General features: G+C 44.5%; 5 protein-coding genes across 5 annotated transcripts; 3 read left to right on the forward strand and 2 right to left on the reverse strand.

Moving 5' to 3' along the window:
* Positions 1-579: 579 nt before the first annotated feature.
* On the forward strand, positions 580-4,795 carry L203_104118 (uncharacterized protein; the record flags this gene model as incomplete). Its single annotated transcript, XM_066213506.1, has 8 exons — positions 580-1,677; positions 1,747-1,878; positions 1,936-3,033; positions 3,159-3,535; positions 3,602-3,705; positions 3,779-4,106; positions 4,165-4,505; positions 4,587-4,795. The coding sequence occupies 8 exons, from the start codon at positions 580-582 to the stop codon at positions 4,793-4,795; spliced, it is 3,687 nt and encodes a 1,228-aa protein (XP_066069603.1).
* An 852-nt stretch (positions 4,796-5,647) lies between these two features.
* On the reverse strand, positions 5,648-6,402 carry L203_104119 (uncharacterized protein; the record flags this gene model as incomplete). Its single annotated transcript, XM_066213507.1, has 3 exons — positions 5,648-6,040; positions 6,088-6,157; positions 6,221-6,402. 3 exons carry the CDS (start codon positions 6,400-6,402, stop codon positions 5,648-5,650), a joined length of 645 nt encoding a protein of 214 aa, XP_066069604.1.
* A 2,164-nt stretch (positions 6,403-8,566) lies between these two features.
* On the forward strand, positions 8,567-9,064 carry L203_104120 (uncharacterized protein; the record flags this gene model as incomplete). The annotated part of the gene is made up of 1 exon (XM_066213508.1): positions 8,567-9,064. The coding sequence occupies one exon, from the start codon at positions 8,567-8,569 to the stop codon at positions 9,062-9,064; it is 498 nt and encodes a 165-aa protein (XP_066069605.1).
* A 1,302-nt stretch (positions 9,065-10,366) lies between these two features.
* On the reverse strand, positions 10,367-12,774 carry L203_104121 (uncharacterized protein; the record flags this gene model as incomplete). Its single annotated transcript, XM_066213509.1, has 2 exons — positions 10,367-12,597; positions 12,645-12,774. The coding sequence occupies 2 exons, from the start codon at positions 12,772-12,774 to the stop codon at positions 10,367-10,369; spliced, it is 2,361 nt and encodes a 786-aa protein (XP_066069606.1).
* Positions 12,775-13,182: 408 nt separating this feature from the next.
* On the forward strand, positions 13,183-18,120 carry L203_104122 (uncharacterized protein; the record flags this gene model as incomplete). Its single annotated transcript, XM_066213510.1, has 11 exons — positions 13,183-13,693; positions 13,736-14,274; positions 14,324-14,426; positions 14,479-14,927; positions 14,975-15,348; positions 15,390-15,939; positions 16,227-16,452; positions 16,630-16,673; positions 16,728-16,899; positions 16,943-17,863; positions 17,915-18,120. 11 exons carry the CDS (start codon positions 13,183-13,185, stop codon positions 18,118-18,120), a joined length of 4,095 nt encoding a protein of 1,364 aa, XP_066069607.1.
* Between the last annotated feature and the right edge of the window lie 199 nt (positions 18,121-18,319).

Here is an 18,319-nt window from a genome sequence, read left to right on the forward strand (position 1 = left end):
TGAGGTTGCTAAATAATAGTGTATATGTATCATATAATATACTCATGATGCGGCGTTGTGTCCAAAGGTGACTGACTTAATGTGTATGTCTATAATTCAACGGTTGGTTCAGTAGACTTATACTTTATAGAAAAAGCATAGATGAACGAAAAGAGCTGTATAATAAAGTTAATATTTCGCATGAATTTTTGTAACTTCGGGATTGTAATAGTAAAGTTTATTAACTAATATGAAGGAAAAGAATTCAGATCAAAAACTTAATTTATTTCGCGTCTCAATTTCAATCATCTTTCTTGTTCCATTCATGGCATTTTCCTCGTAAGTGTATCATTCCCTCTTGAGCGATGGACATCAGCGATAAATGATGAGCTTGCTGGGGCACTGAGAACATATGACGTAACTTCCAGCCAAAATGCTAATCGCGGTCCATATACATATGGCCGTTTTCTCTCTGAAATTGCTTTTGATCCTTGACTGTCATTACTAAAAAGAAGAAGAAGGATGCTGACGAAATACCGATCGGGTCAGCCAATATGCAGATACGACAATGAACAACGTGTAATCCAAGACAGCGACAGGATGTCAGACCTATATGACGACGATGATGATTTTTTCGATAGCCCCGAGACTCTCGATGTCCTCGCCCAAGTGGAAACACAGGCACTGCAGGCGTCTCAGGCCTCAAAGGCTACCCAACAGCAACAATCCGCGGCTGCTGCTTTTCGCCCACCTTTCCGAAAAATCGCACATGACGGGCATCCGCTTGGGACAGGAATGGCACTGGGTACGGGAATTGGAACGCAAAAAGAAGGATATCATCACGTTGCTCTGCGTTCACGCCGAAACAGAGATCCTCGAATAGGTTTCCAGCCCCCATTCAAACAGAACACTCTTGCCTCCTCTGCTGCACTTGCCAGAAAATCCTCTGATTGTCGTCAATCGCCGTCTGGTGCTATTCAAGATGAAGATTATCCTCCAATCGACGTGGTGATGGATGCTTCGGGCAAGTATGAATTAAGCGGTTACCCTGAAGATGCAGAAGTAACAGACAATCGATGTAATCATAATCTTGCGCTCGGCGAGAGTTTGGGCATATCAATTAGAGCACAAGGCAGTCAAGGACAAGGGACTGTGGGATCAAGAAGGAAACAGGCAATAGCGCAGGCTCTAAATAATCACAGGACTGTGTCCTCTCCTACAGGCTCCTCACAAGTCCAAGGCCAAGCTGGCAAAACGTTGTCAAAATCAAACTCGTCTTTGACTATGCAATTCTCTCCTATCGACTCCTCTCGACCTCCATCAACAGCTATTCACAACAACCAAAAGAACCCATTGGTTAAATCTACATCTGCTGGTGCTCAGGTGTCTCGACTTTTTCCTTCCTCTACGCCGACTTATGTGGCTCCTGAAGAAAATCTCTCAACGACCCCGGATGACTCTGGTGTAGCCCCAATCGCATCAAATAGCCATTACGAAGAGTTGAAGAAGGAAACGCAAAGAAGGCAAGCCTTGGAGGCAGAATTGGCAAAACTAAAAACCCAAAAGACTTATCAAAATCAAGGAAATGGAAAAGGAGATGCAGAGGAGCAACTATGGGAGAAAAAGGCTCAAGAGTTGCAGAACCAGATATGGGCTGCCAAAGGGGAAGCAGAGAATATACGCCGAGCCCAACGCGAAGTATGTCCGATGTCTATCTCTACTAACGTTGTGAAATAGATTGAGCTTATGTTAGTATCCAATCACCAGGAAAAAGACAAGTACTTGCAAGAAATTGAGAAGCTCAAACAAGCTCTAATGAGCAGAGAAAAGGACATGAACGAACGGGAAGCGCAAACAAAAAGGGTGGTTGAAGGCATAAAACATCAAGCTATCTTCTCTGTACGGTTATATTTCCTCATTTGTATAAATACTATCAAGTTTGACGGGAAGAAATAGAATCATGCGATCCAAGCTAGTGCCCTCAAGGCCCGATCTTCTCAAGCTCCTAGGACTCTACAACCTAAAAACGGAGGATCACCAGGCTGGCACAATCCTTTGCCAACTTCGATGCGGAATGGTTCGCCCTCTCATTTACATAGTCATGTCCACTCAAGATCACCTTTCAGAGATTACGAAGCCACTCCGCTTGCTCGTGCACGCACTGGCGCCCGCAATATGCTTGGCTCCTCGGCCCAAGGAGGTGCAATAGGTGGATTCTACAATGCTTTTGCCGCAACTCCTACAGTAAGTTCTCGAAAGCGACAAAAGACGGATCATCAGCCTCAACTGCAAAGGCAGACGGAGATATTGGCGGGCAGTCTTGACAATAAGACGCCTGTTAGGAACCAAGCGTTCAAGGGTCAACTCAGACATGGACAATTACCAAACAAGTCTCCACTAGCTTCTCCTAGCAAGTCTCAACCACAATCTTCATCCAAGACTGAAAGTAGAGTGGCACGACAAGATATTTTCAGTTCTGTATCATGTTCGTCGTCTCCAGCTAGGTCAAAGCAAGGCTCTTCAGCTGGTATCAATGCGGAACTTGATATTTGTTTGCATCCTGCATTGGACAGAAATGATGACATTACGGAGGAACAAAAGAAGGAGGAAAAAGAGGTTGATGATCCGAGTTGGGAAGGAGAAATTCACGTGGACCACATTCTGCCTCAACATGACGAAAAGGCTGAATTCCTGTACCATCTTCTCACAAGTACTCCTCTTTCGAATTTCCAAGGACTACTGGGGTTCACAACCGAGCCAACCATATATCGTATCCTGAATTACCAATCATTAAGAAGTAAGGGTAGAAGTGGAAGGGATGAAAGAAGGGAGATACATCCAGCTTTGTGCGGAGAATTGCTGAAACTAGTTGCCGTTGCTGGCGGACCAATTGTTACTGAAAATTTGGAAAATGGGCAACAGGGACAATTTGAAGCACAAAGGCTTGAAGAGATTGGAAAAGGTGTTTTGGACAAGCTGGGTGACATGTTAGAGCTATTTTGCTGCAGCTTGGAGGCGGAGGATAACGGAAGCCAAAACGCTTCTTATCATGAAGTAGGTCAAAGTTCTTCGCATCTCAGTTGCCACTTTGCCTGGTTTCGTACTTTTGCTCTCCGGCCAAAGAATTCATCATAAAGTCTCGTTAATTTTGGAAATGGCAATGCTAATAATCCGTGTAGATTGCGATAGTCAACAACATTCTCAATCTTCTTGCCTCTTCTTTTTACTTTTTTCCATCTCTTGTTTCTTTTATTCCTCTCACAAACATTATATCCTCTCTTCTCTCTCTTGTACCATTACTTTCAAATATTCCAAAGATGGATAAACTCCAGAAGAGATTGGCAGATTCTTGGAAAAAAGAAATGAATCAGGGAGATACAGACAAAGATGAAAGCGAGAGAGAAAACGAACATGGAACAGAAGAGAAAATAGATACGGGACAAGAATTACATACAGGAGGTAATGAAGAGCGATTAAAGAGCTGGTGTTTGGAGATGGGAGGAGAAATAGCGAGAATGTCAGAAATCATTTGTCTATTCGCAGAAGGGGGGATTTGGTAAGCCCTGTCAATCTTACCTTACTCCCCAAAATAGTAACTTAAAATAATATGTCACTTACCTAGGCAGGGGAGCGAGCTTGTTGATGTTATTCTGGGCTTGACAGATCCAGGATTAGACAAGTACATTATCAAACATGGACTTGAAGTATTTTTTGCTGCTGCTCTTCGTAAGTGTCATTTGTCTATTTCCTAAATATATCGTATCCGAAGTGGTTTTCAAACAACTGATCGCTTATGCAGATGCGGCCAACTTTCCTCTTCTTATAACTTCATCTCCAAACTACTTATTTTCCAGCGCCTCTCATGCTTCAAGTACTGATGCTCAATCCCCTTTGATAGATCGTCTCTGCCGGTATTTAATCAGCCCTCACCCATCGCTTTCGATACAAGAAGCTCATGACACGGCTTTGATGATTGTGAGAGGGATGTGTATGATGGCAGTCGCCGATACGGAGTCAGTCGTTTTAATGGGCGCAAGGAGTATACTTGTTCCGGCGCTGGTTTTAATTTTGAAGGCAGAAAGCGGAAAGATATGGGGGGTGCATGCAAAACCTTACAGTACAAAAGAGTAGGTTGCTTTGCGCATATATCTATTGGGTTTGGTTATATCTGATCATTTTGTTCAGTGCGCTTGCTTTACTACAGCCTGCTCTTTCTCTATTACATCACCTCGTCTTTCCCTTTCCACCCCTTGCCTCAACATCGCTTGGCCTTGGTAATATCGTATCTGCTGGGGGTATCATCGCTACTCCTCAGCGACAACACCTTCGTCCATCTCAATGCGGCTCTGATGCTCCTCTTGGTATAAATCTTGCGGAATGTCTACATACAGCCAATTCAATGAAAGAATTCACTGGGCTGCAGCATGTTTTCGTCAGCGCAATGGGCTGTATGGCGTATGGCTTGTTCGGAGATGGCATGGACGACGATAACGATATTGAGGAAGGGGACTTGAGGGCCATCCAAGGTGTGTTTAAATCTTTCTCGTAGCTAGGCTCTTTCGTCGTCTACATACGGACGTGGCAAAGCTGACTCCAAATCATTTAAGTTCTTAGCGGTGATTTGCTCGAAAACATAGTTGAAGGCCCAGAAGGGGATGCTATCTACGAGATGTACGTTTATAATGAGGACGAAGAGTCTCGTGAACATGCAAGGATAAGAGATGATAGAGGAAACACAATTGGAAAAGAGGATGAAGAATTATCTGTAGACGAGGATGTATATAATGAGATCGATGCCCTAGAGGTAAATAATTGATGTTATATTGCGGGGCGAGAATACCGAATGTAATAGTTTTGGGTTTTGTATACTTATTATATGGAATACAAGGATGTACATGTAGCTGTTGATGGCCATTTGAAACTCACACAAATCAATACCTATCAAAGTCTGTCTTGTGATAATGGACAAGAAAGATAACTTGGAACAGACAGAGTCAAAATTGAATGCTGTTTGGGCATGGTAACTGTATCATGCCATTACTAGAGCTAAAAGCTTCTAATGGAATGGAGCCAAGTAGCGTTCGAAGTTAAATAAACACCAAAAACAGTTGATGGTATGTCCAAGGCGTTGATGCCAATCACAAAAGCAGTGAGTCTCAGTAATGCGAGTATGTTTTAAAACTCTCAATAATACCAATGTACTATCAATGAAGAGATGCTCATCAATGTTAAGCGGATGACCATTATCTAGGGTTAACAGCAGTTGGATGAGTCAAAGGGTTAGATTGTATCCTCAAAAAGACCGACATATGATATAGTGTAGCGAGCTTGACCCTGTTACTACTAAAGATCCTCATAAATCAACCAAGTTGAGCCTGGCCAAGAGAGAGTAGCGTTTGAGATTTTGAACAATAGAATCACTGGTTAGGTAAGAAGATAGCGCATTCCACGCAATAAGTGATAACATTGTTTAAGGAGCGAAACGGAAACAGCTTTGACTGAAAATGGTTGAACCTGTATACCATGGCACAAGGTTACAAATACACACGATACAGCCACCAGCAAAGCTGGCTCTGATTGTAAACGGGAAAAAACTCGCACAAACAATCTTTCAACATTGTGAACCTGATCGCTCGAGATTCCTGTTCCAAGCTTCATAGTCAACACTTTATGTTGCCCCGGCTTTCTCCTTGTTAAGTACTGCCTTCCACCAGCCTTCAGCACTGATGGGCTGCCATTGCCAGTATCCCCATTTGACATTGTCTGCTGCGGACAAGCTATGCCAGTCTGCCTTGTTGGTTTTTCCGTACAGTTCGCACCACATCGCAAACATTTCTGCCTCCTTTTCTTTTGCTTCTTTCTCTTCTCTGGCTGCCTTGTCTGCCTTGGTCTTGGCAACATGAGCAGCAGCCATTGAATGTAGCGAAGTAGCAAGGGTGGTCATAAAGGGCGTAAACGACAAGAGCTCCGGATTCTGAGCGGACGGGGTTGCGAGAGGTTCAAGGAGCGGGGCATACGGGGCAAGACGAGATACAGGAATAAGCTGGGTGAGAATGAGTGCCTATGGGACTTGTCAACCTTGGCTTTGGAGTGACGGACACTACTTGCCTTGTAGTTATAAGGGTAAGGCAATTTAAGCCTCCACTGCAATATCCCGTCAATGACGTCCAGAGCCTCGCTTGCCCCAGCATCAGCGCCCCCTCTTGCCCCAGCTACCGCCGTCCAGTAATGCCAAACTCACGGTTTCTTGGCCCACTCCTGTAACTGTTGGTAGGTGTGAAAATCTACAAAGCTCTGTGGTGAAGGGTCTCCGTTCGTCGCCCACTCAGTAACAGCTCGAACCTGCTGGGTCAGCTCGGTCAGAGCGAGAGCAACAGGATCTGCGTCTTTGGGTGGGTCGACTTGTGGGATGGAGGCTGGCATACTGGTTCAGAGTGATGAGTGAACAAGATATATCGTAGGAAAAGGCGACATTGCCTGTGGCCAGCTTAAATCTTCCAGCCACGCAATCTGGTACAGGGCTCCAGAAGCATCACCATGATCAATCGCAGGCCCATTACACAAGTCTTGTATGGCACGCTGCCGTTATTTCCCGGATCAAACCACGAGTTGGTAGACACCATCAACACGCATGGCTCGCGAGCCTTTTCTTGCTGGATTGCTTGCATGCGACACTGAATAGGCGGCTGTTAATTTGTTGGACAAGCAGATGCGGCAGATAACCAACAGACATGCACGCAGCTCGCGTGAACTGCTTGTCGGCCATGGCACTCTTTGGCGCACGTTGAGTTAAGAGACATCAACATTTAGATTGGTAGCTTTTTGTTGAATAGATAAATGCAAGTAGAAAAGAAGAGAAATTGTTATGGATTAGTACTAATTGAGGAGAAAAATACTTAATACCTTCACTTGTATTTAAATATTACTTTTTTTGTTTTCTGCTTTGCAACTTGTCATCCGCCATATTTTATGATACAAAAAGATGTATACCGCTTCAGAATAGCTTAAAAATAGTCTAGCACTCATTGCCCATTACTACCAGAGAAGCTCATTTGAAAACCTCATCCATCAGCTCGATACCTTCCATCTATTCCTCCAACATATTTAACCTTTCAGTTCTCATGGTTGATCGGTGTAAACTAGAGATGGCTGCTTGCTCAGCGCCATCTGGTATCTTGATGAGCCACTAATGCACTTGAAAACTATCAACGGCAGACTCGTCGAGGTTGTTTAGGTCCCATTTGGTCATCCGAAGCATCTCTCTGTGTCCAGTTTCAAAATCCTTCGTCTTTTGAGGAAAAATGAAGGCGAGCTTCAAGTTGGTTTTGGATAACTTGGTGCCGGACAACGGGTTCTGAACAAAAAATTCGTGGGCTGCAAGGACAGCCAGCTTTTCTCTCCCATAGTTTTCTTGCCGTATACATTTATTGGCAGTATTCCTTCAAACTATAGGTGTTTTCCGATAAGACATTTCTTCTCACATAAGTTTTCTTTGGCAGGCTCGTATGTTTCGAGTGAGGAGAAAAGACCGGTTACATGGGTGACCTTTTCGTTGTCTATATTGTTGACTTTTAAATATTTGTTTCAAGAAATTTAATCCCGATTCTTGGCTATTATGTTTTTAATCGTGCAGATCCCTTGATCATATTTATTATTGCCTGCTGGAAATGTACACCTCGCTGCTCTTGCAATGCTTGTCAAGAAGGTCAGATTATAACGTATTCTTGAATGGATGTTTCCTCTTTCAAATGCCCTGTCACGCGCCATAATTATCCAATCTGACCTAGACATGGCAAAAAACAGGCATTAAGACGTACAGCAGGGCAACAGCATTCTGTAGGCTCCTCTCTATGCACAAGAAGTTGAGCTTCATGGCTAGGCTTTCAACAAATCTACCTTTTCTTTCTCGCAACTTTGGCCTGCTCGAGACAGCGTTGACGAATTTCCCGATTGTGATGTTGTATTCAGCCCAAAACGAAGTCTTTGGTTGTCTAGCGACGCTTGTTCTTGACTGTTCTTCCGCTGGCTGGTATCTCTATATCATATCGACATGGTTGGCGAGTGTTTTTACGTGGAATGGTAGAAGAAAGTTTAATTCTGTTCTCGGAATCGCTATCTTGATAATTCTTGTTCATTCTTATTCGTCTGGCTATATCAATTGACTGGACTTTTCAGCTTGCACAGCAGTCGCTCTCCTGCCTTGTTGATACCTTGTAAGCTGTTAGTTGTCATCTCTACATCGCTTTAAAGTGTTTGAGAAACTTGAGCTGTTACTCACTTTGCTGAAATATCATTTTATGGATAATGTCAAGATGTAAAAGATGACAAATGCTAATTAATAGGGTTATTCGTTATCACGAACTGAACAGGAGTCGTAATCACGGAAGCAAATTTTGGCTGTGTTCAATTTAGTCCAAATCGAATAAGCGGTTTTTATGTGTTTAACTTGAAAACCAACGTTCAACTTACAACATGTTTTGTTCAATTCAATATAAATCTTCAAACTCAGTACTTATCTTGTTCTATGTAACGTATACCTTCAAACTCAATACTTTTCAACTCTTAGCCGTCAACGTCATCTATAGATATGTCAAGCTTGCAGATTGGCTCATCGGACGGCTCCCACGGTCTTACCCAGCATGGCCCTTCCCAGAGCCATCTTCCTGCACCGTTAACTTCCTCTCAAACACGTAAACGGCGCCGGGTCACAAAATCTAACGCCTCAGCTATTCCAACAGAATGCGATAACCTACCACAGTCCTCAGCGACCAATGTTGACTGGCATAGCGACGGCACTGGTCAAATTCCTTCATCCCTATCACTTCTACTCGATTGGCTGCCGATTCAACGTAATTATGACTCTCTGAAAGGTAAGGGTGGCTCCAAGCCGCAGAATGGATACAAGACGGCATCGGCCTACCTCAAGGAACGAGGATGCACCCCTTCTCCGACGTCTTCAGATATACGAAGCAAAGTAAATGGAAAAGCCCTCCCGTTCAAGTCCCTACACTGCGATAGTTCATTCTTAGATAGCACGCCTTCATTCGGATTGGACCAAGGCCAGAGGCTAGAAAGATGGGAATAGAAACGGACAGGGTCAATACATCATCGATCATGCATCCATTGATCGCCATGTAGGTGCGGAGAGGGATGCCATGGGCGAGCAAGTCATAAACACCATCTCAAGTCTTGGCTGTTCGGCTGGACTATTGGTAGACGACGTAAGAATGATCTGCCCAGAATGGGACATCCTTTACCCCATCTTCGGCGATTGAAACGAGATATCATGCCCTAAAGATAGGAGGAAGTGGCTGAGTTAACGGTTGAAGATGATGAGTGATTCTGAAGGGCTTTGGCTAGTTTCTTGTCAAATATTGAGAGACTCGTATAGCTGGGATACTGTTGGCATAGATTATAGAAGAACAAAGCTCCAGTTTGCTTGTTGCTGATGGATGACATAGACATAAACATTCAGATACATGAAATGGTAAAAGGTGGAAATGACAACCATTAATCATTACGTAATTATAAGGGAGGCTGTGAAAGCACTGGGTGCCACACTGGGTTTGTGTTGGTATATTGTATGTCTACTAATATACCAACGAGTGTTCCTGATACAGCAAATCTAGCGCCCGTTATGCATCGAAATGAAGTATCTAAAGAAAAGATAGATTACAATATTCCTCTTCTATATCCTCTACTGCTCAGGGAACGCTTGTGTTCTGGGTCGAATAATATAATCCACAGAGCCAGACCTGCAACAAGCTACACAACACAGCGGAGGTCGCCGCAGCGCCTCCATAAGCGTCCTATAGGGCGAAGCACTTACAGGCTGATTCATTATTACAAACTGTCCCGATCTCATATACTTATCTAGGTGTTTCAATTCTAAACATGAGTGGAATAAATTTCACTTTGTGATAATGAAGCCGCTTGCGAGATGATTACGTAATGCCCAGTGGTTGTCACTTTTACCTCATACCATTTCATGTATCTGAATGTTTATGTCTTATGTCATGCATCACTAACAAGCAATCTAGAGTTATATTCTTCTATAATCTATATCGACAACATCTCAGTTACACAAACCTCTTGACTTTAGATATATACATCGGGGTTTCAGTGCAGGGAGATGGCTGGCAAGATCATGTTGGGTGAGACCCTGTGAGTCGCCGAAGGAGCCAGCCTTCGAGCTCGACATATGCGTAGATGAGGTCAACGGCAGCAGGTCGAAGAGCGTAGAGTTCAAAGGCTTGTCTTCGGTATTGGACGAGATATGGTGAATGGAACAAGGCAGCTCAAGTTGATCATGCAAAATACATTGTCCAACTCGGACCACGTTGAACACAGCCGAAAACTGCTTTTGTGATGATGGACAGGGTTCAGTTCATGAAATTGGAACACCAAGTATTTCCGGGTCTTTTTGACCATTGGCAAGGATTTCCTTGATCAAGGAATACAACTCCATGTTTTCCGTCTCCCACCACTGGTCATCGGGGAAAACCTTTTTCCGGATTTCGTTCATCAACGGGATTAAAGGTTTGTAGTAAGGTGTAAACTGGGCACGCGTGGTGTCCAAGAACATTCTCTCATCACCTATGGTGGCAAATTTCAGATCAGCTAGCATGTCATCGTCCTTATATTTCCATTCATCATACTCAGCAGCGCTAACGGCTTTACCTGGACCATCATAATGGGTACAAATCCAGAAGAGAACCCAGAAAAAAGATTCCAGGTCGTGCATGAACGAATGTCCATCACCCAGATGTGCCCCGATAGCCATGAACGCTCTCGTTCCAATCTTCCCCTTTGCCCCAGACGCACCTATCCGCGGCACCCTTATTGCACGGTCAAGATCGATCAAGAAGGCATTGTCATTGTCCTCGTCTATCATGAGATTATTGATGGAGATGTCTCGGTGCAGAAAACCGGCTTGTAACAGGGATTCATGTCCTGCAATGCAGCGTTCCATCGCGGCAAGAAGGGCTACTCGAGAGCTTGCTTTGTATATTGGTTTTCCATAATCACAAAGAATAACTCGCCGATGTACTCGATTTGACAGCATCTCTATGCTGGCTTTTATTTGAGACGTTGAGATGGAGCGCTTACTGGGTGGTAGCGGCAGGCTGGTTTCGCTAAACGGGCGCTTGACACTAGCCTTGACACCAGTGCTGCTGCTACTGCTGCGGCTTTGGCTCGGCATGCCAGTCGCACTTGAAATGGCAGTCGCCTTCTTTGGGCGATACAATCGGGAATGCACCGTTTCTGAAAGGTCTATCCCTTGTCGAATGTTGACTAGAACGTCATCATCCTTATCACCAACACGGACAGTGGCGTGATAGTAATGTCGGGCTACATTGATGACTCCGTTCTCCGTCGCTTCCTGGAGCAGTTCCCCTTCGTGATCGTGTTCTGAGTCTTGCCACGAGTCTTTGATAACAAGTGGCTTCTTCGGGTCTTTCTCGGCATAGGCTTTCCAACAGGTAGTGGCCCGGCCGACAACGCACCGCGCCCGATTCATGGTTCTCGTAATGATAATACGCTCTTTCTGACCGTTTCGTTCGATATCAATATACCGCTTGTCGCAGCATGTGATTATCGTAGGATCGAATCCCAGGTCCTCCTCACTCATCCAAAGGAATCCTAGAATGGTCGATACGAACCGCTTTCCCTCTTTATTTATATCGAATCGGTCGGAGGCAATACCCCCAAGCCGATCGAATTCCCACACTCTCATCAGGGAGCCACATAAAGTGAACCCTAGCACAAAACGACGTGTATCTTGCGCAGAGAATACTTCCCTCGCGTATCTGCCAAGGACAAAACGCGTCTCATTAGTGGTATCTGCCGAAGGATTACTCTTCAGCTCGCCAGGTACGAGTATTTGTGACCAGTGATATCGAGGGCCACTCCTAGCCTCTGGAACACTAACTAAACCGATGTCCAACTTGCGCTCGCCAGTAGAATCCTTTATCGGCTTGCTAGGTTCCACAAATAGCCGGCGATTAGTCTGGGCAGGGCGATAGCCTTCCGCAAAAGCCACTATGTTTGCCGTTACATCTTTAAACCAGACTAAGACAGCATCCTCGTTTGCATTTGTTGGCCAACCCTTCCACCCGTCCCGGAAGAGTGGATCGCTGCCGCTCGTACAGCTCTGGAAAACAGCCGCTGCTGCTGTTTCTAAACCCTCAACGCTTCCGAAGAAGGTAGCATGGAAACCAGAAAGTCCATCACGTAATTGCCCAAGCTCGCTCTCAATAACCCGATAATCAATGTAAGGTCGGCGTTCAGATGAGTACCAAACGCTACTTATGTGATGCAGCCATGTGGGTTGTTGGAAGGAAGGGAGCATCGGTCGGGGAGGTGATGCGAGTTCGAGGACGGCAGCGGCATCGACAACGCGATCCCAAATCAGCGCATCCTCTAGGTTATCGGCAAGAGCTGCTTCGACAAGTGATCTGATGCAGTCGGAATCAAGGTCGTCGGACGAGGCAGCGGACCTTAGGCGCAAGATATCATCCTGAACTGTATATTGGGCCGACGTTTTTGACGGTAGAATGCGGGACACGGGGAGAGCCTGAAGAGCTACCAGAAAATTCCAAGTAAGGTCCTGTGCATCTGTAGGATGGTTAATAACTTTCTACGGAAATGTATTTGCGACTCACCCCTTCTGTTACGCAGATCGATGCTGTTCCTCATGACTGGCGACCGAAAAAAGGCGCGAAAAGCGTCGAGACCGTTTGCAATCGGGTGGTCTTGGATGATCTTGGATCTGGTTTGATCTGACTCGGACATGATGCTGAAAAGATACCTCCAGATGAGAATAAAGATGGTCTGCAAATGTTAATGTTCTTCGCTCGCTCGATACGAGATACCTTGTTAAGGATTCGTTGCAGATTTGTTAAGGGTTTAACCCGTTTATATGGATAGCAAATGGTAATAGGGTCTTTCAATTTCACATGCCACATTCCAATTCATGAAAATAAACAACTCCCGATGTAATTACGTAACACTTGTATTAATCAATTTTGCGAACTGAACAGTTCTCAACTCATGTCCAAAAATGAATAACCCTAATCTAAATTAAAGCGGACATGGCGGACGAGACACGGGAAAAATGGACCTATGTGTCATACATTTTATAATAATTTTACTTTTGCCATCTTTTTGATAAAGAACTTTTATATTCAAAAGACCTTCGGTATGGCAAAGGGGCATCCATTATCAGCATTAGATCTTGCCACAGGTCAGAACATCATCCCAGGGACTATTGTCTCTGGTCGCATTATCAGCTTGTCAAGTACCATCAACCCAGACAAAGACTCTTTCATCTCTAGACTCACATTCACGATCGAAACTTCACTTTCGCGTTCACCAAACGAGTATGAACCTCAGAGCCGAATGATTGATGAAAGGTTTGAGATCAGAATAGAATTGTATTCTAGTAAATGGAGTCCGTTTGGTCCTGCCAAAACGCCATCTGACCAAATGAAGAAAGCCTTGAAGAAGTATATGGAGAGAGAAATGGGAGAGTTGAAGAAACTGAACTCAAGAGCAACATACAACTTTGAGACGAGCCACATGAAAGTGCTGAGAGTTCAACCTAAAGAGCCCCACAACAGAAATCAAAAACTTACAACGGTGGTGACCTTGGCGGGGCACGGAAAGATGGCGATTTATGAGAATGGAATAAGGAAACTTGTCCTTTTGGATGGTGTGTTTAATGCTCCGATTCTTGTGCTGATGTATTATATAGAGCAAGGCGGAGCCATATCTCGGAATTACTCCACTTCTACGTATGCTTCTGATAGCTCTACTCCAGAGCCGCATGTTCCCAAAAACTCCAAAATTCTCTTGCCTGTCAGTGACCACGCCATTCCATCTTTAACTGGCGCCCAGGCAAGTAAGCGAGGAAGTACGAGCGCCTCTGACTCTGAGGCATTGACAAAACGGTCGCGAACCATGAGCCACGCTGTTACAGTTTCCAGCGATGTGAACGTATCTCAGTCTGCCAGAGTAGAACACATCATATCTGTCGATTCGTCAACAACATCTGGTAAAGAACCTCGTGAAAACGCAGTCAATGAAACTCCAAAGCCTCCCTCCAAACATATTGTTCAATTTGGCCCCAGTGCTCTCTCGTTACCTTCAATATATCCCAATGGCGGCCATTCCGCTACAGTTCCAACTCTACATTTCGCCACCAACGGTTACATAAATGATTCTGAAACGCTTGGAGGAGAGACGCAAGCATTGTCGTGTTCAGATCTGAAGACGCCTTTTAGATCTGACAATGTAGGTAATTTGCGTTTCTTGATGACCATTCATTTAACAATGATTTGAGGGTTTCGTATATCTACCACTTGATAGCTTGGACATCACAAGTCAGTTGAATGTTATTGCTGTCATCGCAGAGGTCAATGAGCCTCAACCACCCAAGGGGCAATGTATGTTGTTCTCTTGCTTTTGAGATTTCAGGAAGCTAATCAAATATTATAGCGGTGGACCATCAAATCTCTTTGGTCCTCACTGACCCAAGCCGAATTGACGAAATGATTGTACTTACTCTTTTTCGACATAGTGGGCAAGAGATAATGGGTAAATTCAAGGAAGGCGACGTTCTCCTTATACGCAAAGTTAAGTGCGTAACATACAAAGACAAGCAAAAACTCAATTCGGGCTCAAAACGGGGCCACATACAGTATCCTAGTACTTGGATATTATTAAGAGATGGCGACGTGGTCATTCATGAGAACAAAAGCTGGCAAGAAAATGAAAAGCCATTTTGTAATGATGAGTTGAGACGAATGAAAGATCTCTGGAAATGGGGTTTAGCACAGGGAGTCAAAGACAGGGACCATGGTGCTACGGAAAAGAGTGTAGGGACATACAAGTATCGAAAGTTGAGTGAACGACGTGTTGCAGAATACATGGATGGAATTTTCAAAGTAAGCTGTATTATCTTTATATCAAACAATGTCTAACACATTTTCAGATTCTCAAAATATTTAAGCGGGGCGTCGAGAACTTCTCTGGTCTAGCTATGGAAATTTACGTTTCAGATGGTACCTTTTCGATCTCTGACCAGTATGACAACCGCAATTATCATCAGGTGGATGTCGGCCTCCCTCCCCGATCTGTTTTTTGTATAGGTATTGCCGATTTCGATGAGGAAAGAGATTTACCTCTCTTACGGCCGGGCAATATTGTCAAGATGTCAAATCTTCATTGCAAGATCAGAAGTGGAGAAATAGAGTTTATTTGGGCGAATTTGAGTAATGAAAATCAGGCAATGTATGGTACAGGAAACAAGTACAGAAAGTGGGTCACTGAGGTTAAAGACGAGGCAAAAATTCAAGAAATAGAGAGGTGAGACTACCAACAACAGAACATCCACTGATAAGGGCTAGTGCAATTGCAGAGTTGAGAGCGAGAGAATCGGCAAGAACTGGCGTGACATGGCAAGAAAATTCTTTAATAGCCTATTCGTCTGAATCGACCAATACAACAGAGAAACAAGGGGGCAATCTTCAAGACTTGAAACCCAATGTTGGTTCGATTTTGTCCGTCAAGAGTGAACTTCCTTCACTTTCGACATTAACCAATGATTTTCGGGGGCAGCGTGGCCCCCGGAAACAGATCTATGAAGCCTCCAACCATCTACGCACCCTCTATCGCTCACCAGAATATCCGTTGTATGACCTTCTCACTATTTCAACATCAATTCAATGCAAGATATACCGAACGATTGCCTATGCTTTTGCCCTGTTGCCAGAGGACGGCGGCGAGGAAAAAAGTCTCATTAAAGTTTGGTGCAAGACCTGTCAACAATTTCTCAATACGGATGAAACATGTGTCCGATGTGAAGAAAAAGAGAATTTAGAGTGGACATATGGATTCTGGGTGGTCGTGAGCGACGGAGAATGTATGTATACTATTTGGTGTGGAGGTAAAGAAGCTGTAAGCCCGCTTTTGTTTTTCCTTTCATGGCGTCATATTGCTTTTTCTATCTTTGGCCTCGCCAGATATGACGAGACAAGTCAAAGGCGAAAAGGTCGTCGTTATCCGACAGCCAAAAAAAAACTTATCCTATTGTATAACCCTGTTCATCGGTTGTCGATCTGAGACCAGATGGGTAGCGATAAGGAGAGAACCAGCGCTCAGTGGAAAACTTCGCATATATCCTATACCCGGCCATGGCTACATCTTGATACAAAACTATGTGTGCACTCATACAAACCCTTTAGGAAGACTTTTTACCTCCTCTGCCCCCCTTCAAAGTCAGCGATAATCCTAATGACGTTGATCATTACAACAGTATGCTGAGTCGTTGCAATGAAGAAACATATGACATTTTGCTGGGTCCCACATGTATGAACGGAAAGAGGAAAAAGCCATGGATAGACTGGTCATTCGCCCCTTTCAAGGGAGCAGGTAAAGAAGTAACAACACGACAAGTCTTTGCGATGAGGCGTGAGCGTGGGATTTGAATGAGTCAATCCTGCAAATCTTCTTGCTTCTTGCTGGGAGCGTATCTTTTACATGTGTACAGCTTGGCATTTCGATCACCTTTGAAGTCGGACAAAGATAGTAGGCTATATAATTGGACTTGACCGGAAGGATATACGGAAATTTCGCTTATAGTCATAGCCGCTTATTACTTTGGATTGGTTTCGGGAAATAAGGTTCTAATGGTTTGTATTCTTTCCTTTTATTATTGCCGGGTCGGGTAATCCAAATGATTGCAGATGATATTAGGCCAAACCCCAACATCTATTACCGGCTTTACTACATTCGACACTCATTTCTATTTACAACTACATCTGTGCCTTCTTCATTTTCAGTATGAGCCAGACAGAAACATCTCGAACAATGCCCAAATCATCGCCAAACACGCCACCTTCAGCGGCTACGAATGGAGTGAGAAGCAGCGCACCAGCCCCTGTTATGATCGCACTTGCAGGCTGGCCTGAAAGTGTCTTTGTTGCGTCAAAATCTACCGGGAATTGGGAGAAGAAGCATTCAGAATCTGCTACTCCTCCAGCAGTGTATGATGGCGTTGGCGGACGGAACAGCGTACCACAACATGTCGCCATGTCTGCTTTGGTGCTAGAGAAAAGCCAGTCTCCATATCGAAAATCAAAATTTCCACCCCAAAATCAACCGGTTCGATCGGACAAAAATGCCAAACTTACCCATTTTTTATCTACTGCCACACAGTTACCATTGATAGGCGCCCCAGACTTGGCCCGGCCAGTGAGACCGGTTGCTGCTACTTTTAATTCTTGTCCTACACCTTCACAAGCATCTACATCTGCCAGTTCCTCCAACCTGTCCAAGAACAATGCCCCTGCAACACCACAACTTTCCATTTTCGCTACAACATGCCCGCATTTGTCAGATCCCTCATTGGGGCCATGTCCATTTCCTACACATCCTCATGATGTTAGAGGTATGTTCCCTCCAACGAGTCATCTAGACAAGCTTGGAGAAAAGAAGGAAGCAAAAGATGGGCCGACAAAGATGGACATTACACTTTCAAAGGCTGGTGGTAAAATAGCAGACAAATCTACACCTACTCCTACCCCTCCATTTTTTTCCGCTCGCCCTACAAAGAGCGTAGCACATTCTGTTGCTGTTCCTGCCAAGGAAAGAGAAAGAGGAGATCCACTCGCCTCTCCTTACGCGTTTCAAGACCCACGCTACCTTCCTTCATCTGCTATCTTACACAAAGGTCGAGTTCTCCCTCTTGTACCATCATGGTCTGGTGCTCCTTCATCAATAAGTAAAACATCCACGACCCTTCCAGCTCAGTCATCTGCTGGGGGCGATGGAAAAAAGGCTAATGCAATCAATGCTTTTGTAAAGATAAACAGCTGTGATGGTGAGAGTTCTCAAACGAACCCTCGAGCTTGTCTTAATCCATCGTCACCAGGTCCCCATACTGAAAAAATTCGAAATGTTGAAAGCAGAGATGGTAAAGAGGCTTCTTTGGGAAAAGTGCCAACACACAAGGAGGTTATATTGAGTGGGTCAAGAAAAGGAAGCGAGAAGACGATGGATGTAATGGATGTTGACGATAAGGATAATCAAGAGACTTCGAAGGACGATGAAGGAGAAGTCGAGCAATCGGTGACGTAGATTTGAGGAAGGCCTTGATGTCTAGGACGAGTTATTGGTGTTCGTCAAACGTTTAGACGATGGACGGTTCTTGTGACTAGCTTTGGCTTGACCATTTCTATGTGCGCGTTTGCCGTACATGCAAGCATATACCGTCCAACAGTTGCTGCAGCTTGCGCTTGTTACCATAGTCAGACGCACTGTGACCTCTATAGCGTTT

The sequence above is a fragment of the Cryptococcus depauperatus genome, chromosome 4, assembly GCF_001720195.1.
Source record: "Cryptococcus depauperatus CBS 7841 chromosome 4, complete sequence".
In the NCBI taxonomy this organism is placed as follows: Eukaryota; Fungi; Basidiomycota; class Tremellomycetes; order Tremellales; family Cryptococcaceae; genus Cryptococcus; species Cryptococcus depauperatus.